Source organism: Cynocephalus volans, chromosome 3 (assembly GCF_027409185.1).
Source record: "Cynocephalus volans isolate mCynVol1 chromosome 3, mCynVol1.pri, whole genome shotgun sequence".
In the NCBI taxonomy this organism is placed as follows: domain Eukaryota; kingdom Metazoa; phylum Chordata; class Mammalia; order Dermoptera; family Cynocephalidae; genus Cynocephalus; species Cynocephalus volans.
Window position 1 is genome coordinate 6,268,786 of NC_084462.1, and position 24,223 is coordinate 6,293,008.

The 24,223-nt window shown below is 39.5% G+C and overlaps 1 protein-coding gene across 1 annotated transcript in view; it reads left to right on the forward strand.

Annotated features, from left to right (window-relative positions):
* The window catches only part of LOC134372922 (zinc finger protein 160-like), a 91,251-nt gene that overhangs the window by 4,154 nt on the left and 62,874 nt on the right, over nucleotides 1-24,223 (forward strand). Inside the window, 3 exon segments of the mRNA XM_063090257.1 lie at nucleotides 1,154-1,280; nucleotides 1,742-1,870; nucleotides 18,724-19,428. Of these exon segments, the coding sequence (XP_062946327.1) occupies nucleotides 1,154-1,280; nucleotides 1,742-1,870; nucleotides 18,724-19,428 (961 nt within the window).

Consider the following 24,223-nt stretch of genomic DNA (forward strand, 5'->3'; position numbering starts at 1 on the left):
TTAGGTTTATATGTAGTTTGGCAAACTCCTCCATTTCCTTTTTCTGTTCAAAATTATATTGGCTCTCCTTGAACACAACATAAGCAGATTTTATTAAAATCCCATGTATTTCTTTTGTGTTTGATTGGCTTTGAATTTGTACACACAGAGGTCTTATGTGACCATGTTTTCCAATAAGAATTGGGTTTCTCAATCTTGATCATGTCTTTGTTATGTCTTGCAGTAAAATTTTGTTTTGTTTTGTTTTGTTTTGCAGTTAAGCAGTGTTGAGTATATTCATATTATTGCGCAAAAAATTTCTGGAACTTTTTCATCTTGTAAAACTGAAAGTTCATATCTACTAAGCACTATTTCCCCTCTCCCTTCCCCATAGCCTTTGTCATCCATCTTTCTCTTTTCCATTTGTATGATTTTGACTACTGTAGGTAGTTCATATGAGTGGAATAACACAATATATGCCCTTTTGTGACTGGCTTATTCCCTTTGCTAATGTCCACCAGGTTTATCAACATTGCACCGTGTAACAGGATTTTCTTCATTTTAAGAGTGAATAATATTTCTTTGTAAATATTACATTTTTTTAATCCACCACCTGTGGATAGGCATTTTGGTTGCTTACATATCTTGGCTGTTGTGGTTAATGCTGTGATGAACATGGGTTTGCATGTACAGCATTTAGAATAGTGCTTAGCTCATGGAAAGTGTTGCCAAGCTTTAGTCATTGCTTTTGCTATTTTCATCATGGTGTTTAGATTCTGCTTTCCTTTCTTTAAAGCCACAGTGGAATTTGTTGTCTCTGAAGACACCACTCATACTCTAGCTCGTCAAGATACTGAGTATGACTTGGCGTATCACACACAATACCTAACACTTCTAAAGAGAAAACACTGTGTCAGCTCTCTATTTGTATACTTCTTGCATTGTTTTCCTAAGTGAAAAACCCTCATTGATTTAGAGGATATCGTTACCTCTTATGGAAAAGTTTAATAAAATGCAATTAGGGAGAGGTAACTTGCTCAAAAATACCTTAATGTGCATCTGTCAGACAACTCAGTTAAGTTAAATCACTCTTACAATTCTCTTCTCTTCTACTTTTGTGTGAAGATGATACCTGTTTCTATAATCCCTTGGTAAAATGCGTTTTTTATTTTAGGGAGGCTTGACTTTCAGGGATGTGGCCGTAGAATTCTCTCAGGAGGAGTGGAAATGCCTGGACCCTGCTCAGAGGGCTTTGTACAGGGACGTGATGTTGGAGAACTACAGGAACCTGTTCTCCCTGGGTGAGGATAACGTCCCTCCAGAATTTGGGAATTTGCCCTTGTGTATCTTTACATTTTCCCTCTTGTGCCTCTTCGGAATCCCTACATTGCTCCATTGGGATTGAAGCCCTGTTGACTCTGAAAGGTGGCATCTAGACTTTAGCCGTCTTCATTTTTTAGATGTTCTGCACCCTTCCTGATACGTGAGTGGTACTTCCGTAGCTGAAGTATTTAGAAAAACCTTCTAGCAGACTCTTGAAATATCATTTTTTTCTACCCCTGACCTTCTGACTCAGTGCTTCCTGGAAGAGACCTAGATCTCTGCATATTACAGTGTTTCTTAAGCATTCAAAAGAAAACGATCAGTGGACGAGGTTCTGAAATGTTTTTCTAGATTCATATGTAATGTCCTCTCTCAGGTAAACATAAGGTTGGGATTGTAGAAAGTCACAGCACTATATATTTCTTTCTGTTTTAAGCAGGAATCTCTCATTTTGACCTGAGTCTCATCTCTATGTTGGAGCAAGGGAAAGAGCCCTGGACTGTGGAGAGCCAAGTGATGATAGCAAGAAAACCCAAAGGGTGGGAATGGATCAAAGGTGTGAACACAGGTGAGAGCTCAGATGGGCAGAGAGGAAACCGCATCATTAAAGTGTTTGGGAAATTCTGCAAGAGGGAGAGGTCTGTGAGAAAACAAAAGTCTATGACGTATGAGCTCTGAAAGGAAATTTCTCTTTTTCTCTACTTATCACTCTGTTCCTCAGAAGTGTAATAGTTTATCCTTTCACCTTATGGTGGTGCTGCAGCTCGTATGGAAACAAATGCAAAGCCCTTATTATGATGAACAACACTCGTCTGGCTTCTGTGCACTCTCTGTTTCCTTCACTCTGAAGGGCATGGGTAGGTCCATTTCACAAGGGTCTTCTTCTCCCTTGGTCTTTCCTTCTGTGCTTGATTGCGTCTGATACTCTGTTTCCTTTTCATATAGTTCAGAGCTGGGGCATCTGTAGTCCTGACACCTGTATCTTTCTTGGTCTCGTCCTGTCTTATGTGTTTGGAAGACATAGTCAGAAGACGGGAAACACTGGGCTCTCTCTTTTTCTGTCTGGGGCCCCAGAAACTGCAGGGAGCTGTCTCAAGTCCTCACTGCCTCCTGAAGTTTCACAAGCTTTTTCTTCCATTATGTTTTTGTCATACTTCTCAGGTGTGTATAACAGGGCAATGGGTTGGATCTTCTGAGATTATTATTACTCAGCAAAATTATGAAAGCAAAATAAATAAAGAAGAAAAATTGTGGAAGTAGTACATAGAAAGGTCATCTCTTTGATCCCCAGTCCTACATTAGAAGCAAAGCTTGGTCTTTCATGGTCTTAGCCTGAGGTCTATGGGAGAGCACAGAGTCCCATCTGAAGATGCTACAAAATCTGACCCTTATACGTCATATTTTTCTCTCTCTTGCACTACTGCTGCTGTTTTGTGAATGTAAAAAGCCTTGCTTTTTCTGACTTCATATTCTCTTAAATTTGCTAGATTTTGCCTCTGAAACTTGCTTTTGATATACACAGTGGTAGAGTCTGACATGTCATCCTTTTTTCCTGCTGTGATAACCCACCTTTACATTATAGGTAAGTTCTTATGCTTTCCACTATGGAGTGGGTTTACACGATAACAGAAAATTTTTGAAGAACACATTAACTAGTTTGTTTAAGTATCATCCTGCTACATACAGAGATGCCCCCTGAAGGCACTGGGTGGAGTTGATGCATGCCCCAGGATTCTTGACTAGAAAGTAACAGGAGAGCCTAACTGATAAGGGTTTCCAGTTGTTCTGGCTTTTCAACAGTGTCACAAAAGTGTCTGTCAAGGGCTCTGTGACAATGTAGAACACTTATACTTGTGATTATCTCCTTTAAGCCAACAATCAGTGGAAAACTTTGACCATATTCAGAACCTCCCATGCGTGAGGCTCTTGACTAAACTATTGTTCATGCTTCATTTTCTTTTCTGTGTTTGTCATTTTTTTCTCATCAACAAACCTTTGTTAAACCTTTGTCGAACAACAAACCTTTCTTCAAATGTGTTCAGTCTGTTGTAGGTTGAAAGCTACAACAAATATCTTTTTGACACATCTTATAGAGGGCGCTCATACTTTCCTGTCAGCAGTGTTCTGTAGTGTTCATTGTATACCTCTTTCTCCTTATTTTTAAACTATAAAGTATTTAATTTTTTTCAATGGTATTGTGAATGGATTTGTTTTTTAAATTTTATTCTTTTTTTGTGTGTGTGACCGGTAAAGGAATCATAATCCTTGGCTTGGTGTCCCCCGCACCGCACTCAGCCAGTGAGCGCACTGGCCATCCCTATATAGGATCCGAACCCGCGGCCTCAGCGCCGCTGCACTCCCAGTGCCGCACTCTCCCGAGTGAGCCACGGGGTCGGCCCTTAAATTTTATTCTTACATCATTCTTTGTTAGTGTTTATGAATGCCACTGATTTTTTCGTAAAGTTTTAATGTCCAGGAACTTGACTGAATTCCTTCATTAATTCTAAAAGATTTTTTTCTGTGGTATCTTTAAGGATCTTGTACATATAAGATTATATTCAGGGCTGGCCAGTTAGCTCAGTTGGTTAGAACTCAGTGTTATAACCCCAATGTCAAGGGTTCAGATCCCCATACTGGCCAGCTATCAAAATTAAAAAAAAAAAAAAAAAAAGCAAAGATTATGTCCTGTGTGAACAGAGGTAATTTTACTTCTCTCTTTCTAGTGCATGCCTTTTCTTTCTTTCTTTTTTTTTTTGTTCAATTGCTGTTGCTAGGAATCCCACATTATACTTAACAGAAGTAACAAACGTGGGCTTTCTGGTCTTTTTTTAATGTTAAAGGAAATGCTTTCAGGCATTCAACATTGAGCATGATATTAGCTGTGGGCTTTTCTCATATGGCCTTTATTATATTGAGGTAGATTGTATTCTTAGTGTGTTGTGTGTTTTTCTCTTGAAATTGTGTTGACTTTTTAAAGATGATTTTGCTGCAACCAGTGAGAAGATCATGTGGTTTCATTCTTTTAATGTGGATTAATACATCGATTGATATTTGTATGTTGCATCTTCCTTGCTTTCCAGGAATAAGTGTCACATGGACACAGTATATGATCCTTTCAATATGCAGTTCACTTTAATTAGGTAGGTTTTCTTTTGGGTTTGTTTTGAGAATTTTCTCTGTGATTTTTCAGGGATGTTGGTCTATAGTTTTCTTGTAGTGTCTTATTCTTATTATTAAAAGAATAGTAAAGGGCAGTAGTGAGAAGAAGAAGGAGTAGAAGAAAGCTGATTGTGAATAATCAGTTGGGGTAACTCACTACCTTCAGTCCAGCCTCTTGTAGCGTCCTTGCCTGGTATATTAGTCCGTTTTGTATTGCTATAACAGAAATAACTGAGACTGGGTAATTTATAAAGAACAGAGGTTTATTTGGCTTGCAACTCTGGGACAGCTGCATCTGGCACAGGCCTCAGGCTGCTTCTACTCATGGCAGAAAGCAGCAGGCAGCTGGTGGGTACAAGCAGATCACATGGTGAGAGGAAGCAGGGGGGGTGCCAGGGTCTATTAAACAACCAGGTCTTGCAGGAACTAATAGAGCAAGAACTCACTTATTTATCCCCTCTCCCAAGGAGACCATTAATCCATTCCTGAGGGATCTGCCCGCATGACCCAGTTTCCAGCACTGCCACATTCGGGATCAAATTTCCACATGAGTTTTGGAGGGGACAACACATCCAAACTCCATCACCTGGCTGTGCTGTCAGGATCACTTTAGCCTGAATGAGTTTAGAAGTCTTCCCTCCTCTTCAGTCATTTGGAACAGTTTTTTTGCTTTTTGTTTCTTTATTGGGGTATAATATTAGATTCTTGATTTGATGCCTTTTTTCTATTTCAATGTAAGCATTTAGTCATGAATTTTTAATATTTTATTTTTTAAAATTTCATTTATTTTTAAAATTTTACCTCTACATATTCGTAGAATACAGTGTGTTGTTTCATTACATCCATACACTACATTGTACAGTGATTCACTTAGGGTAGACAGGATATCCATCACCTAAACATTTGTCTGTTTTTTGTGGTAATTACATTCAGGATCATCTTATCTAGTAGCTATTTAGAAATATGCAGTATAATATAATAAGCTATACTCAGTCTAGAACATCAGAACTTGTTCTTCCTATCTACCTGTAACTTTGTACACGTTAATCTGCCTCTTTCCCTTTACTGCCATCCCCTCCACCACCTGTTACCCTTCCCTTCCCAGACTCTGGTAACCATTCTTCTACTCTCTACTTAGAGATATGAGTTTTTTCATTAACATCTCATGAATTTTGGCATGTTGTATTTTCTTTTTCCTTTCTCTAGATATTTGCTAATTTTCTTTGCGATTTCTTTTTTGACCCATTGGTTGTTAAAGAGTGTGTTGTATCATTTCCACTTATGAGTGGATATTCTAGTTTTCCTTCCTTCTGCTGTCGATCTCCAGTTTTATCCTACCATGATGAGAAAAGATACTTGTATGATTTCAGTCTTTAAAAAATTGCTAAATCTTGTTTTCTTCTGTAATGTGGGGTCAATTCTGGATATTGTTTTATGTTCACTTTGAAAAAAAATTTGTATTATGCTGTTTTGGTGGTGTGTTGCATATAAGTCTTGTTAGTTCCAATTGGTCCTGTAGTGTTTTTTATGTCATCTATTTCCTTATTGATTTTCTGTTTGGTTTTTCTCTCCGTTCTTGAAAGTGGGGAAGTGAAATCTCCTGCTATTCCCTTGAATTCTGCCAATGTTCACATTATATACTCAAGAGCTTTGCTGATTGTGGTGTATGTATTTATAATTCTTGCATCTTGGTGAATTGACACTTTTATCATTTTATAATGTCCTTCTTGAAAGAAAGTGAGTGGAAGTGCCGGGTGCCGATCAAGCTTTATTAAAGGAAAAGAATCTGCCATGCTGCACTCAAAATGGAGAGCAGCAACCATCATTGGGATAGGAGAGCTTATACAGGCTGTAGGACACCAAGGGCTGGCTGAAGAAGTCAAGGGCAGGCATTGCGAGGGAGAGGCATTGCACCCATGTGGAAGCAAAAGGGTTTCTATTCTGCAGAAGTCACGAGGCTTCTGGTAAAGGGAAGGGGGAAGTGGTTGGTGGCCATTTTGTGCTTGGCCTCGCCTAAAATGGTGCTGGTTATTTTCAAGATCTATCATTCCTGCCTTTTAAGTATAGGGATAAGGGAAAAGGGGCGAAGGTCTCATTCTTCTGAAGCTACTTCCTGCTGAAGATGGGCGGATATGAAAAAAATAAAAGAATTGGGTGGCAGGGTATTGGTTTCGTGTGGGGAGGCTGTATTCTTCTGGGGAAGGGTTGATGGTACTCAGGCGCTGATATCCTCCTCCTAGGAATAATTTGGTGGCATTTTGATTGGTGAAAGCCTGCATGTGTTCCTGTAAGAAATTAGAGAAACACCGAGAGAGGCAGGGACCAAGAAGAAGGATAAGTCCATCATGGTCAGGGGTCTGACGTGTTTTGCCCTGAAGTCCTCCCCCATCACTATACCCTAGGTGAGTGGTTTGGGTGAAGCAGAAATGTCTTTGTTGGGGGTTGGGCACTGTACTCCAGCAGAATCACCTTTCGAAAGAGCTAACCAGTAGTTTTTACCCCTGCAAGAACTTGATGTGGCAGTTGTCTGGTCATAGCATGTTGTGGGAACGTATGTCAGGGATGTGAATGTGTCCTGTAGGGTTCCCCCAAAGGTTCTGGGTGGCAGACCCGTGAGGTTGGAAAGTGTCCTTCTAGCCACCAAGACCTTGGTTGTACATTGTGAACAGGTTGTGGCATATGTCTCTGTTAGGAAAAGAAGCAAGAGGAAGAGAAAAGGAAAGCATTGGGGGCTGAGAGTTTGAGAGGAGGAATAGTAGGGAAAAGGAGTAGAGGGTAACGTTGTCAGGGGTGTAATTGCAGAGGGTGCCCTAGCAGGCTAATTCAGGTACTCTCTCAAGGCTGTCTTCAACACCAGAGGTGGCAGGTCAGGACAAGTCTTGGAGCAGCTCCTGTGGGAAGGACGTGAAGCGGGCCTGTAGGAGTGACAGGATAATCACTGGGGGAAAGATCATCCTTCTTCTGGGTTTCGGGGAATAGTGGAGGTCTTGGAGATTTTCAGTTTTGTGGGTCCTAAAATGGAAGAAGTGTAAGGAAATGTGGGGTTAGGGTCTGAGTAGAGGGACCCCTCTGGCTTGGTGTTAACAGATTCTTTGGGTAAAGTCTCAGGTGCTAGTTTTACCAAGGATAAATGATACTTAGGGGCCTTTCCTAGTAAGTTTACTGCCATGGGGGTGGTGAGAAGTACTGTATAAGGCCCTTCCCATTATGGTGAGAGGGGCTTTGGGATTCGGGTTTTAAAATACACTTGCTGTCCTGGGTTCAGTTAAAAGTCTGACGGGGGTGGTAGGGAGAGGATGAGGTAATAGAACATTTGCCTGTTCCCAAGGAAGATCCCTAATTAGTGAAAGAGTAGAGAGATACTGGCCTAAAGGTGATGAGCTGGAAGGGAGAGGTGTGAGAGTGAAGGGCCTACCATACATAAGCTCGAAGGGCCTGAGGCCTGTGGACTTGTGGGGGGCAGCTCGCAAGCAAGTGAGTGCTAGAGGGGAAGTTGGGTCCAAGGGAGATGAAGTTCTATGGACAGCTTGGTGAGGTGTGTTTTTGTGAGGTGATTGGCTTTTTCTACTTTGCCTGATGACCAAGGCCGATATGGTATGTCTAAGTCCCATTTGATCTGTAATGCCTGTGCTGTGAGTTGTGTAATCTGGGAAATGAATGCTGGACTGTTATCAGACTGGAGGCTGATGGGCAAGCCAAAATGAGGGATGATTTCTGTGGTGAGAGCATGTGTTACGGCTGTAACATCCTCTGAAGTGCAGAGAAAAGCCGCAATCGAACCTGAAAAGGTATCTACTAAGGTTAGAAGGTAGCATGTCCTTTTGTGGGGAGGCCTGTGAGTAAAGTCAATTTGCCAATCTTGGCCAGGAGTGTATCCTCTGACCTGGTGGGTGGGAAAGGACTGAACTTGGAGGCCTCCTTGATTGAAGCAACGAGTACACAAAGGACAATTTTGAGTGATTTGTTTAAGTAACTTGGCCATGTGGGGAGAGTAACATAAAGGCTGAAGAAGGCGTAGTAGGGGTTCATAGCCTATAAGAACTGAATTATGGAAATCTAAAAGGATTTGCTCAGTTTGTGTGGTAGGGAGGACATAGCAACCGGAGAGAGTATACCAGTTGTCGTTCCTTTGTGCTCCCAACTGTTGGAGGTGTTGTATTTCTTGAGATGGATATTGGGGTAGGGGCATAGGGGCCATGAGAAGGACCTGAGTGAGAGAGGAAGAGTGGGGGCCTGGTGATTGGGCAGCCTGTTTTGCAGTTAGATCTGCCAGCTTGCTTCCCTGGGCTGTGGGGTCATGGGAGGTTTGGTGTCCTCTGCAGTGTATAACCCCAACCTCCTTTGCAAGTTGTGCAGCCTCAAGAAGTATCTTGATAAGATATCCATTTCTTATGGGCCCTCCCTGAGTGGTCATGTATCCTCTCCTTCCATATGGCCGTGCAGGACTGCAGAATGTGGTAAGCATACTTAGATTCAGTGTATATATTGACTCATTTGTTACTTGCCAGAGTGAAAACATGGGTGAGGGCAATGAGTTCTGCCTGATGGCAAGTGGTGTTAGTGAAGAGGGAGGCAGCCTCAATAGTTCGTGTTAGATTACTATGGCACAACGTGCCTGTGGGGCGGGCGTAGAGGTGGCGCTCCTATCTATGAACCATGTATGTGGGGGCCATGTAATGGGATGCGGGGAGGTGTGTGGAGAGGGATTAAGAGATATAAAGCCTCCATGCAATTATGTTCTAAGGGTCAAGAGTGTTTTGGGATGAGAGTGGCTGGATTTAAGGGAGGGCAAGGTTTAAAGGAGAACTAGGAATTTGCAGTGAGGGTAAGGTGGATAAGTTGTAGGCAGGAATCGGGGAGAATTGACACAGCCTTATGGCTGAGAAGGTCTTGAAGAGGATGGTGGGAACAAATGACTGTCTGTTGTCCAATAGTTAGTTTAGAGCTTTCTTGTGCTAAAAGGGCAGTTGCTGCTAAGGCCTGTAATCATGGAGCCCCATCCTTGATCTGTGGTGTCCAATTGTTTGGTAAGGTATGCAACAGGGGAGAAGATATCTCCCATCTCTTGTCCCCAAACCCCAAAAACCAATCCTTGGGTTTTAGTGCTGTATAGGATAAAAGGATGAGATAGGTTTGGGACGGATAGAGCTGGGGCTGCGAGGAGAGCAGCTTTTAATCGCTGGAAGGGAGAATGAATGGGCTTTGTGGGATCTAAGGAAATGGCAGGATCCCCTTTGGCTGCCTCATCAAGTGGTTTTGCTAGGACGTCAAAGTTAGGAATCCATAGGCGAAGACACCCTGCAAGCCCCAAGAAAGGAAGGATCTCATCCTCTGTGGTAGGAGTAGGGAGTTTAGAAATTAAACTCTTGCGATCCACCATTATTTCGGTGGTGTTGGGGGTGAGGTGGACTCCCAAATATGTGACTGAAAGAGAAGAAATTTGGGCCTTGCTGGGAGACAATCAATATCCCCTGGAGGGCAGGAAATTAAGGAGAGCAACAGTGTGGGCCTGTGAATGCTCATAGGAGGGGCTACCAAGAGTAGATCATCCACATATTGTGTTAAAGTGCTACGAGTTGGAGGAAGTTCAGATAAGTCTTGAGCTACGGCCTAGCCGAAGACGTCGGGGGCTATTCTGAAACCCCTGAGGTCATAATGTCCAGGTGAATTGTTGGGAATTACACATATCAGGATTAGTCCAAGTGAAGGTGAACAGGTTTTGACAGTAAAGGTGTAAGGGGATAGAAAAAAAGGCATCTTTGAAGTCAAGTACAGAGAAGAAATGGGTTGTTGTTGAGATTGTGGATAGAGGAGTATAGGGGTTAGAAATGATTTGGTTTAAGGGTAAAATGGCTGCATTAATGGCCCTGAGGTCTTGAACTAAATGGTATGAGCCATTAGGGTTTATAACCAGAAGGATGGGTGTATTAAAAGGTGAGTGGGTATGCTGTAAGAGATGAGAAGAAAGGAGTTTGTGTGTGATGGGTTTTAAGACTTTTAGGTGTTTGTTGGTGATGGGGTGTTGTAACAAAGGGGAGGTTCCTCAACTTAACGAGGATAGGAGAATGGTGTGTAGCAATGGAGGGAGAAGAAGTATCCCATACTACAGGGATTAACCTTGTCTGAGGTGAAGGGGAAGGTGGAAGCCTCTGGGGCCAGGTCTGGGGTGGCCTGTAACAGGAGAATCGTAGCTGGAGTTCATTTAGGGTAAGGGTAGCCTTGAATTTGGAAAGGATATCCCATCCCAGTAAGGGGGCTGGGCATTGAGGCATTATTAAAACTGTATGTGTGAATTCGGTGTGATGTAGGGTGCAGGAAAGGGATTGAATGATCCGTGGGTGGTATTCTGATCCCGTGACCCCTGCTATTGTGATAGAGGATGGGGTTGTTGGTCCTGCATATTCAGGAAGGGTAGAATAAGTGGCCCCTATATCAATGACAAAAGAGATTGGCTTTCCTGCTACCAAGAGAGTTACCCTGGGCTCACGTGTGGTGATCTCTGTGGGGGCCTCAGGCCCTGGGCATCATCAGTCCTCCTCTTGGGGGAATCCAAGAAGTTCTGGTAAGGATGGCTGTGAAGCCAAAAGTTGTGGGTTGGGGACTTGGTCTCTCCCACTCTGGTGAGTGGAAACGTCAGCCACCAAGTGACATGGCTGTTTGCAGTGAGGACAGGGCCCACAAGAGGGCTAGGGGTTAGGACAGGCTTGTACCCAGTGGCCCAGCTGACCGCATTAGAAGCAGTTCCTGGGTCGCTTGTCCCTAGAGGCAGCCAGCTTTGGAGTATGTGATCCCCGGATAGCATCAGCCAGGGCTGATATTTGTCCTGATCTCTTTTGTATCAATCCTTCTTCTCCTCCTCCTCCCTATTGTTAAAAACCTTGAAAGCTGCAGTGAGGAGGTCTCGTTTGGTCGTATGTGGACCATCCTCAAGGTTTTTTTTAGTTATTTTCAAATATCAGGGGCTGATTGGGTAATGAGAGTGTAAGAGGGCCATGCCTGCACAGGAGTTTATGTCTATGCATGTCTATGTATGTGAAGCCTCAGAGAGGTCGATTAGGAACTTGCTGGGATTTTCAGTGGATCTCTGTGTGATTTCTCTAAGCTTGTCATAATTGACTGACTTGTGAGTAGTCTTTTGGAGGCCATGAAGTAGGTGTGTGATCATATTATCGCTGAGATCCTGATCCTTGTGGCCAGCCCTGTAGTCCCAATTTGGTTCCATGGGAGGGTTGGCAATGGCTCCCACAGGCTGCCTATTATCTTGGGCACATACCTCGTCTGCCTGTTCTTGGGCCATTATCCAGACCTGCTCCCTATCCTTGGGGGACAAGGTAGAAGTGAGAATCACAGAGAAGATCATGCCAGGTGAAATCATAAGACTGGGTGAGATATCTGAATTCCTTAAGATATATGTCCAGGTTGGACCGGAAAGTTCACAGTCATTTTTTAATTTGAGAGAGATCAGAAAGAGAAAAGGCGATATGGACCTGGACATTTCTCTTCATCTTTGCCACTTCATGGAGGGGGTGTAAAGGAGCCGGAACTGAGGTGGGGTTGTCACCTGAGGAAGGGGAAGAAGGAGAAGAGTTGGGTGGCTGAGGACGAAGAGAGGGAAAAGGTGAAGGGGTTGGTGGAGGATCTGGAGCATAAGGTGGTGGTTGGGGAGCAGAGTGATCTGATGGATCAAAAGATTGATCTGAGTCTGTAACGGGAGATTGGGTATCAGCTGGGAGAATTTGAGATGTATGTCAGTTTTGACAGAGAGGATGCAATTGGAGATAGAAGAAGGCTTGAACATAAGGAATCTCTCTGGCTTTGCTGCTTCGGTGACAAAAGTTGTCTAGTTCTCTGAGAGTATCCAAATCGAAAGTGCCATTTCCTGGCCATGGGATCCATTGTCTAGTTTGTATTTAGGCCAACCTGATTGCAGTAGAAAATGAGGCATTTGTGCTTAATATCTCCCTGGATGCCAAGAGGTTGGCCAGGAGATAGCCCAGAGGCGTAGAGTGTGGAGGAAACAAGATGTTTAGGTTTAATGTCTCCCTGGAGGCCAACGGGTTGTAGAAAGTGAGACATTTTGGTTTATATTGGCCAGGAGAAAGCCCAAGGGCATAGAGCCGTGAAGGTTTGGATTGTGACGATCCAATTTAGAGGGTGAGAAAGGAGGTGATCAGTCCTAGTAGAAGAAGGGTAACTCCAATGAGCATCCTTGTTGGTGTGTGCCTTCTTTTCGAGAGAGGAGCCACCTACTGGCTAGAGGAGCATACTCCAATAGTTGGGGGGCATGAGAGGGGTTCCCTCAGCCAGGCGCCTGGGCTTTGTAGTAAGTAGAGAGTAGTCATAGAGTAGTCAGGGGAACCCATAGAAGTAGGACAGACCCACTGACTCACCCTGAGTTGAGACTGATGGTGGATGTATCGGCCTAAAACATGAAGAGGAGAGAGTCCCGGAGGTACCCAGTTTCGTAGGTCCGGGAAGGGTGGCCGGGGGGCCAATCAACCCAAGAGAGGGGATGGATCGTCCGAAGGTCCCTGCCAGGAACCTTCCTGGGTTTAGGCACCAAAATGAAAGAAAGTGAGCCAAAATACCAGGTACCAATCAAGCTTTATTAAAGGAAAAGAATCTGCTGGGCTGAACTCAAAATGGAGAGCAGCAACTGTCATTGGGGTGGGAGAGCTTCTATGGGCTGTAGGGCACCAAGGGCTGGCTGAAGCAGTCAAGGAGGGGCATTGCACCCATGTGGAAGCAAAAGGGTTTCTATTTTGCTGAAGTCATAAGGCTTCTTGTAAAGGGAAGTGGGGAAGGGTTGGTGGCCATTTTGTGCTTGGCCTTGCCTAAAATTGCACTGGTTATATTCAAGATCTATCACTTCTTTGTCTCTTATAAGAGTTTTTGATTTAAAGCCTGTTGTGTCTGACAGTGCTACAGCCACCTCTGCTCTCTTTTGGTTACCATATCCGTGGAATACCTGTTTCTGTTCTTTTCGTTTCAGGCTCTGGGTGTCCTTAGAGCTCAAGTGAGTCTCTTACGTACAGCATGTGTTTATATCCTGTTTTTGTCTACATTCATCTAACCTGTGCCTTCTGATTGTTGAGTTAAGCCATTTGCATTTAAAATAATTGCTGATAGGGAAGGCCTTATTGCTGCCATTTTGTTAAATATTATCTGTATGTATTACAGACTTTTGAGCTTCATCTTATTCTTTAGTGTGTTCTTTTCCGTTTCCATGATTTTTCTTGCAGTCATATGCTTTGGTGGCCATCAAATTTTCTTCCGTTTATAGCTTATAGATATGTTCTTTGTGTTTACCATTCTAGGTACATAAAGCATTTCAAAGTTATATATTCTATTTAAAACTATAAAAACTTTAATCACACACAACAACAATTTCTATACAATTTCAATCACCTTTTGTGTTACCAGCATCAGAAAGTGCCTGTACATATGTTGTGTTCCCATTAGTACATATTTACAATCTTTTTTATTCTTTGCTTTTTAAATGCTAGGCAATAATTGAAAGTTGAGTTACAAATGAAAAGTACTATAATACAGGATTCTATATTCATTTATTTTTACAGGCGAACTTTATATTTCTGTAGTGGAGTTACTTTTTGGCATCTTTTTTTTTTTTTTTCAACTTCAAGGACTCCCCTACTAATTTTTTATAGGGCCGGTCTAGAGTCCTGGTGAACTGCGTCCATTTTTTTATATTTGTATTGACAACATATGTTCAAATGTGTATCCATTGGAGGAATGACTAAATTGAGCTAATTAACATGTGTTAAGTGACATATTTACAATTTTTCTATGGTATGAACACTTAAATTCTTACTGATTTTCGATTATATGTTATATTGTTATTAATTCCATGTTGTAAAATAGTTCTCTAATTTTTTTTGAAGGAGAATGTTGCCAAATATAATACCTTGGTTAATATTTTCTTTCAGCACTTGAATATATTCTACTGCCTTCTGTAATGCTAGGTTTCTGCTGAGAAATGGAGATAATCTTATGCAGATTTTATTGTATATGATAAATTTCTTTTCTTCTGCCGCTCTCATCACTTTCTCTTTGCTTTTGAGTTTTGATAGTTTCTTTCTAATGTAATATGTGATGGTCTTTTCGGATTCATCCTAATTGGGGTTGATTAAACTTCTTGACCTTGTACATTCATTTTTTTCTCTAACTCCTATGGAAAGTTTTGGCTATTATTTCTCCACATGAGCACTCTGAACCTCTTTTTGTGGGACTGCCATAACATGTATATTTGTATGCTTGATGTTATTCCAAAAGTTTATTAGGCTCTGTTTGCTTCTTATTATCTTTTCATTTTGCTTGTCAGATTGAATAATTTTCACTAATTTGTCTTCAAGATTGCTTGTTCTTTCTTTTGCCTTATCTATTCTGCTCCTCAATTACTGTAGTAAAATTTTTAAGTTATAGTATTTCAGCTTCAGAATTTTGTTCTGGTTCTTTTCAATAGTTTGTCTCTTTGTTTGTATTCACATTTTATTCATACAACTTTTTTTCTCATTTCTTTTAGTTTATCTCTGTTACAATTTAGTCCATTGAACTTCTTTAAAAGACACTTGTTTCAATTTTTTTTTAAGTAATTCAGCAGGCTGCATTTCTTCTGACTACTGTTACTAGAGAGTCACACTATTCTTATTATTTGGTGATGGTCTTTTTGTAGGACTTGTAATCTGTTGTTGTTTTGGGCATTGTAAAAACAGCCACCTCTCCCAGTGTTTGTAAACTAGCTTCACAGAGGGAAAGACCTGCTCTACTTAGCCCAATGTAAAGTTCTTGGATCTTTCAATTCTTTACATCTTCACTGACTGTGCATGTGTGCATATGTGGCTGATTAAAATCTTTTTCTTTTCTCGTAGATACTTATCTCTTCTTCTCAGCAGCCTTCAGTATCTGTTGTATATCTTTGCCTGTAATCTCTTCTCACCCTGCCCCCCACAACCATCCTAGCAGTAGAGGACCCATGCTTCTCTAACCCGCTGCAGAACCCACTTATATTTTCAGTAGCATCCAAGCTGATACAGAAAGTATGCCGTTGTTTCTTTCATTGTGTCAATCGTGCAGACACCAGGCAAGTCAGAATGATGACGGAAATTTCACTTTTTTCTTATGTCCAGAGGAAAAAAAATAGTAAGGGAGCCACACTGCACTGTGCTGGGGAAGAGGTGGGGAAAAGAAGAGCAAATTTCACAAACTTACCCTTTGTTGCTCAATTTTGTATTGGTTAGGTGTTCCTTTGGATGCTGCAGCTTCTCTTCTTGTTTCTAGACTTTTCCCAAAATGTAATATTCCAAAGATATTTTGAACCATGATTTGTTATGTCGGTGTTTCCATGGGGTAATGAGGGTCTAGCAATTTTTATTCTGCCACCTTGCTGATATCACTGCTCATGCCTTATTTATACAAGAGTTTGTGTTAAGAGGTCCAGTGAAGTGATTTCCAGTAACACAAGTCAGCCAGTTATATTTATATCACCAACAAGACTTACCTTCAAAATTTTAGTATGTCAAAGTTCAATTTTTTTTCCTGAGAACTTATGTAATTAATATTATAGTTAGTGAGTGCCTTTTTTTTTTTCTTTTTACTCCCCCGCCCCAATATAATCAAGTTTAGACCTTGGAAACAGACTTCTGCTAACTCTGTTTTCCTTGAGATATCTCTGCCTGCCCAGCCAAGGGGTCATCATTCTGCCCCCATGGTCTCCTGCACTGCTGTACTCTTGATAAAGTTTCATCGTCTCTCTGTGCATGCACAGAATGAACTCACTCATCACCTCTTCGTGGCCATTTCCAGGTTTTTGCCTCCAGGTCCCCATCAGAATTTTCATGCACATATCTCCTGGAGTCTCTATGTAGGATTTTGTTGAATATATGGCTGGAAATACAACTCATAGAATATTTAGTTTGATAAATTTGATAGCAAATATTTTAAGGGATATAAAACTGCTTTCTTCTCATGTCATCAAACTCCTCCCTTTTAAATCTTTTTCATTTAAGCATGGGTCCCTATTATAGTATTTGCTAAATCAGTTACTCTTTTTTCTAAATTCAGAATGTTGTGTCCTTGTACACCTTTCATGTACAGTGTCTGCTCCCATACGCCCATGACTCCCTGCCCTCCACTCTTGCCCGTCCTTTATCCTGGCTTTTCCTCACGTGGTACCTTGATCTGGATGGATTATACCACTTCCTGGCATATTGATTTTTTATTGCTGAATGCCCCAATTTTCACAGGGTGCCCTCACACTCCACACTTTCACTGTGTAAGGCATGATCCTACTCATACAGTGCAAAACTTTTCAAGACACTGCTTAAATCACTTTGTGCAGGTGATGATAATTCACGTATCATCCATGAGGGGTGCCTGAGTAACACTGTTAGCAACCTGGCTCAACTCTTGTATCTCCCTTGAAATATTTCTCTCTCTGCTCCTTGCATTTGCAGTGAACTGTTGCTTCCTGTACTTCCAGAGTGTATAATTGTGTTTAATGACATGATGTCTGACACTGCCATACAAGGGTCAAATTCTCTTTCCCTTACTTTCTCTGTAAATTGGTTTAGATCCATGAACAATGTTCTATAATGTTTATGGTGAGATGGTCTGATACTTGTCTTATGCAACTCATCATGCCATATCTTACCATAGATTAGGAGACTTAAGTCACAGAAATTGATTTCTCACAAATCTGGAGTCTGGGAAGTCCTAGGTCAAGGTGCCAGCTGAATTGGTTCCTGGTGAGAGCCCTCTTCCAAGTTTAGCCCAGCAGTCTTCTGGTTGTGTCCTGAAATGGTGGAAAGAGGGAAAGGAACCAAGGTCTCTGCTGTCTCTTATATGGGTACCACTCCTGTGTGTGAGTAGTTCACTGTTATGACTTAATTATCCCTCAAAGGTCCCACCTTCAGTAACAATCCACTGGAGAATGATTTTTTTTTTTTTTTTTTTTGTCGTTTTTTCGTGACCGGCACTCAGCCAGTGAATGCACCGGTCAGTCCTATATAGGATCCGAACCCGCGGCGGGAGCGTCGCCGCGCTGCCAGCGCAGCACTCTACCAAGTGCGCCACGGGCTCGGCCCTGGAGAATGATTTTGGCATAAAAATTGTAGTCAACATAAACACTCAGATCATGGTGCTTGCATTATACTGTGTATGTTCCTTTTGTTCAGTCTGTTTTAAAGAATATTTTCTCTAATCTCAGTTAATAATTTTCCCGGTGCAAACTGTTATATATATTTTATGGCCAATGAACTAGACAAGCAAATAGCTCTATTGACTGGCTGTTACATAACTGCAGACCTGAAGTCATCATTGTGATACCTTTCTTTGTTGCCTGATCTTATACTTCATAATGGTATGACCTCAGCCATCAAAAATCAGTGATCTTCACAAATATTTCAGCTCTCATATAGTGTGCTGCTTCTGAAATAAAGAATCAGTGGGTTTTTTTTTTTTTTTTAAGAGATAATTTTTTAGGATTCCACAGACCATGATGTTGTATAAATATGGTTGGTAATTATTTGATTACTGGTTTTATCATGGGTTATTATGCTATATAATTAGAGTTCATTATGATGGACAGATCATGGATTTTCAGCATACGTTATTTAATATATCTAACATGCACCACTAACTACTTAGTATCGGAATATGCCTGGTCTGTGTAGGTATAGAAAGTTTCATAATAGGTATTCAGAAAAGTATTATCTATTTTAACAGTGTTTTATTATTGTTTTTCTCATTTTCTTAGTCCTATTATTATTTTGTGATTCAGAATTACCATTTATTTACATTTTTCATTGTTTGTAGTAAGCTATATATCATTACAGTATTTTGAGCAGGGCATTGGCATTTATTTGTGCACAGTAAACATGTGTAATATATATATTTTTTATTCATGAGACATTAATATCTTTTCTGGCCACTGGTGTGCACTTTGGGGTTACAGTGGAAAAGTATTCCTTCTGTCAGGATGAACATGTTTGTGCAATGTGAGGTTTTTGCTCATAGGTTGTTTGAAACTAGGCTTCCCCAGAATTAATTTTAATTAAGTGTAATCACCTTTTCTTTATTTAAGACTCCTATTGCTTTTGCTTTCCTAAAAATTGAGGATCATGATTAGGAAGTTTTATAACTTTGTTTAATAGAGGTATTACTTTTGTGTAATGGCATGTATTTCAGTATGAAATATTTATTTACCAATATAATCAGAAACCTATGATTCTTTACATCTTGTAGATTTCTCCCCAAAGTGTGTCATCAAGGAATTATCACAAAAAAGGAAAAGGAATACAAGACAGGTATTTCACACAGTGACATTGGAAAGACATGAACACGATGACAGAGAAGATTTTGCACGTCATAGAGTTCATTCTAGAGAGAAACTGTACAAATGTCGTGAATGTGGTAAGGTCTTTAGTCATGCTTCAAGCCTCTCAAAGCATTACAAAATTCATACTGGAGAGAAACCTTACAAGTGTAAGGAGTGCGGCAAAGCCTTTAGAGCACATTCAAGCGTAACTGCCCATTGGCTAATCCATACTGGAGAAAAACCTTACAAATGTAGTGAATGTGGCAAGGTCTTCAGTTCAAAGTCAAACCTTGCACGTCACTGGAGAATTCATACTGGAGAGAAACCTTACAAATGTAATGAATGTGGCAAGGTATTTCGTAAGGATTCACACCTTGCAAATCATCGGAGAATTCATACCGGAGAGAAACCTTACAAATGTAGTGAATGTGGCAAAGTCTTCAGTCAAAGTTCACACCTTTCAAGTCATCATAGAATTCACACTGGAGAAAAACCTTACAAATGTAATGAATGTGGCAAGGTCTTCAGTCGAAAGTCTCACCTTGCAACTCATCAGAGAATTCATACTGGAGAGAAACCTTACAAATGTAATGAATGTGGCAAGGTCTTCACTCGAAGGTCACACCTTGCAAGTCATTGGAGAATTCATTCGGGTGGGAAGCTTTACACATGTAATGTGTGACAGTGTTTTCAAGTACAATTCACTCCTCTCAACATAAGAGAATTCATTCTTTAGATCATCCTTAAAAGTTATTGGCAGATTCTTCATAATGAGTTCAAGCATTAGAGATCAGAGAGTTTATACTAAAGAGAAATCATAAAACATTATGTGGCTTCATTCAGTTTCACAACTCACTAGACAATAAAATATACATTTTTAATAGTACCACAAAAACATAATGAGCATGCTGAGGCTGCTACAAAAGGACCAAAATTGTAGAACATCAGAGGTTTTATGCAAGGCATAACACTCTCTAGTTCTCCAAAATTAACCTCTAATATATACTGCAAGATAATTAAAAGTAAAAAAAAAAACTTAAAAAGTCATGATATGATATATATCAAAGGTATCAGGACATTTGGGAATGGCCAGTTACCTTGAGGTTTTAAAATATTTTATTATTTGGGGTTTCTTGAATAGGCTACTATTTATGAGTTTCAACCTGCACTTTGAAATGTGTTGGTATTATATATCCTTACACACCTTTAATGGTGGTACATGGGCAAGAATCAATAGGATGAAAGGCCTACTTTATTAGGTGAAGGTCATTATTATCTAAGTTCCTTGAAGAGACAGGTCTGTGCTTTCTAAAAGTAAATAGTGTCTGAATGAAAGAGCATAGAGGTGGGACAGAAAATCGTAAATCTTTGATGTCAGTCATAACGTTTATTGTGTTCAGCGAAGGGGACTTTGAATAATAGGAAAGAGAAGCTCTTATCAACTCACCCTAAAATATAGCAGCACTAAACCTTAAGAGACTGGGACTTTTATGGGATACAAGATATATTTTGTTATAGACTGAATATGCGGTAGAAAGAATCCAAGGGAGATGGTGGCTTCTTTATTCATTAACGTACAATAGCTGTTGCATGCTAAAGAGTGGTGAAACATTCATCTTATGCTCAAAATTGAAGGGAGAACAGTTACCATGGAGAGCTTAATCAAAAGAACTAGAATAGCAGGTTGTAGAATAGGATTCACATTTAACTGTTGGCAATACATTTTTCTACTGTTTTATTCATAATGTATGATATATCTAATGTTTTAGTTAATAAATTTGTTTTTATAATTATGAATGAATCATATTCTTTCTACCAACATTTCGTCCCACCTGGTAGGATAGTTAATAAGAGACAGTAACAATGCACCATTAGACTCTTAATGGTGAAGGATCTATAACAATTTTTTTTCTTGGTGGAGTCAAACATAATTTTTGGGATATATATACTCATGCAGAGCATTTGAGTTATTTTCTTCACACACTGCACCAGGATACTTATGAGGATATTATGAAAATCCAATAACAGAGTAACTTTGGACTCTTCCTCCCTACAACCTGCATTGTTGTTGGTGAATATGCAATTTGTTATTGTATTTCTACATGCCTCTTTTGTGTGCCAAATAATACCCATGGCATACACCTTGATTTACATGTGAGGAAAATACAAATATAGTAAGAAAATGCAAAATGCCATGAAATACTAAAAACGTCAGGGGGAAGAATAAAATTAGCACTATCTGATTTTTGTCCTTGGACTGCTCTGTGAAATGATTTGAAAAATTTAATGTTTGTGAATGTCTTAAGAATGAACATACAGAATAGGAATTTTGTTTTGGAAGATAAACTAGAAATTTCATATATTCAACTTTATAACAATTTGTGCAGTTTGAATTTGAGACCACTTTACTGGGACTCTGTTGAACTCCACCTAAAGTTTTGTTTGAGTATTGAGAATGTTGATGTTATACACTGATGTTTTATGAGAATGTTTACTACGTAATGAAGCTTTCTGGGGAAAGCAGAGTAGATTTCCAATCTGGGCCAAAAATGGCTTGAGAGAGCAGGGATATGTGACTCTTTGGGGTGTTCTGTTTTGTTAAAGGGTGTAAAACATTTACCTCTGTGTGAAAAATAAGGCTTAAAAATGGTCATACATAAATATGAGATTTTATTATAATTGACAAAGAAATTTGGTTATTTCTGTAGCATACAATATTTTAACACAATAATCAAAATTACAGCTGATGACACTTTACCAGGACTTGTCTGATTTCTATGAATTTTATGCAATATCTGGAACACTCAATAACATATCTCTATACAAATATAACTTAAAGAAAGTTCATCATTACTTATTTGACAATTTTTTCCATGATATTTAACATATCAAAAAAGTCTTAATAGTTTAACATATCTCCTTTTATAATGAGAGAGAACAAAATATTTTGAGAAAACCCAGAGGCCCTCGACACTTTCGAAGTTCCTTGGATGTCAAAAAGTTTTAATCTAGAATTTTATTTAGGAAAGTTTGTCAAAAATATAAAACATTTAGAAAACTTGATTAAAATAGGATCATAGGTCACTGGAAAATAATACTGATTTATTCAACCAGAATGGTAATCAAAAGACTTCAGCAGCAAATATAGACAGTTACACAGTTCTAGAAAAACATAGCTCTTTAAATAGAGATTACTCAGGTTTGTTAAGTAAAGCCCTTAATAGAGTATCTTTTTTTCCTAGGCAGATTACTTATAAAATAAATAAAAATCTTTCACAAATATTTTATCAGGAGCAGGCCAATACTTTAAAAACAAAAACAAAAAACTTTGTACCATGTATAGTTTGGATATGTTTGTCCCCACAAAGCTCATGTGAAAATCTGATCCCCAATGTGGCAGTGTTTGGAAGTACAGCCTGGTGGGAGGTGTTTGGATCATTAGGGTGAATCCCTCTTGAATAGATTAATACCCTCCTGGGGGGGGTGGGTGAATGAGTTCTCACTTTTTTAGTTCCCAGGAGAGCTGGTTATTAGAAAGAGCCTAGCACCTCCTTTCTCTCTTGCTTCTCTCTTACTATGTTTTCTTTCCTTGACACACCCAGGCTACCCTGCCACTTTCCATCATGGAAAGCCCTAAAAGCCCAGGCTAGATACAATTGTTCCAGAATCCTGAACCAAATAAACCTCTTCTTCAGAAATTACTCGGTCTGAGGCATTCTGTTAATGCAACACAAAATCTAACACAGTACTTTTGATATTAAGGTTTACCATTTAAAAAATAACATCTATAAATAATTTCAAGTCTTAGCCATCTAGATCACGCATAGAATTGTATTACCAGGATTCCAATTCCACAAACCTTGTACTGGTTCAGATTTTGTCCTTTACTCTTTCTTTTTCCCATTGTGGAACTACCAATCATCCTACTTTAGGACAAAAATTACTCTTTATCCCTTGCCAAAAACATCCATCTTACCCGATAACTTCACATTTTAACACAATAATTAAAATTACAACTGATCATGTTATAATAGGACTTGTCAGGTTTCTAATATTTTATACAATTTCTGGAACATAATATATTTTTTTAACACCAGGTGATTTTGATATTATTACTATTTTATATGATTTATGCGATATTTTTTTCCTTTTTTATTATGGTATGATACACACAAAATAAAGTTTACCATTATTACCTTTATTGCATTCAAAGTGTTATGCAACCATTACCACTATACAGTTTCAGAACATTTTCTTCACTCCCATAGCACACTGTACCCATTAAGTAGTCATTACCCATTCCCCTCTCTTCTCAACCCTTGGAAATTTTGGTTTCCTTTCTTTCTATAGATTTTCCAGTTCTGAATATTTCACATAAATGCTATTATACAAATTGTGGCCTCTTGTGTCTATATCATTTTTTATTCTGTTTAAATTCATGCTCTTATAACTTTAGTCCCGCTTTCCATTTCAAGTTGTAACTGATTTTTTTCAGCATAAAGTCTGCAACCATCTGTATGTGACCTTTCTATCCTGTTAAAGAATTATTAGTATGTTAAATATTTCATACTATTCTTTGTGTGTTTACAGAAATATAATGACGTTTATGTGCAAATAGACATTTGTCCTTCTGTTTACAATTCTTTTCTCACTTCTTCCCCTTCTTTGTTAAACTGTCTTGGCTATTCCCTCCAAGATTATGTTGTATATAGAAAAGGTTTGAGGCTTCTTATTGCTGACTTTACTGGGAGTTTCTGTAGTGCCCCTCAAGTGAACTATGAGGACTTTACCCTGTCACTTTTATGAAGATATATCAATACTTAATTCACTATTTAAATGTAACATTAATCCATTAAATTCTGACAATAGTTTTTTATGCAAATAGGAGCACTTATTTTTTTCTTTACCTCTATACCAAAGATGAACAACACTAGTGAATTCCCTAATATTACATCTTACCTGCATTTCTGGTATAAATTGCATTTGTTCATCATGAGTTATTTTTAATTAGCAACTAGAAACTGTTAGATAGTATTTGACAGAAGATTTTCCTATGTATATGCAGACACGAGGATTTTCTGGAATACCTTGCTGTAATTTTTAAAAAGTCTTGGTATTAATATTCTATTCAAATACTAAAAGTTATTTTAAATTTTTTCTATTTTTCAATGGACGTTAAATGTTTTCAGTAGCATTGATTGAAATGTATTTATTTATTTATTTATTTTTAAGATGACTGGTAAGGGGATGTTAACCCTTGACTTGGTGTCGTCAGCACCACGCTCACCCAGTGATCTAACCAGCCATCCCTATATGGGATCCGAACCTGTGGCCTTGGTGTTATCAGCACCGCACTCTCCCAAGTGAGCCACGGGCTGGCCCATTTTAAATGTATTTAAAAGATTGTCAGAATTTCAGTGTTAAATC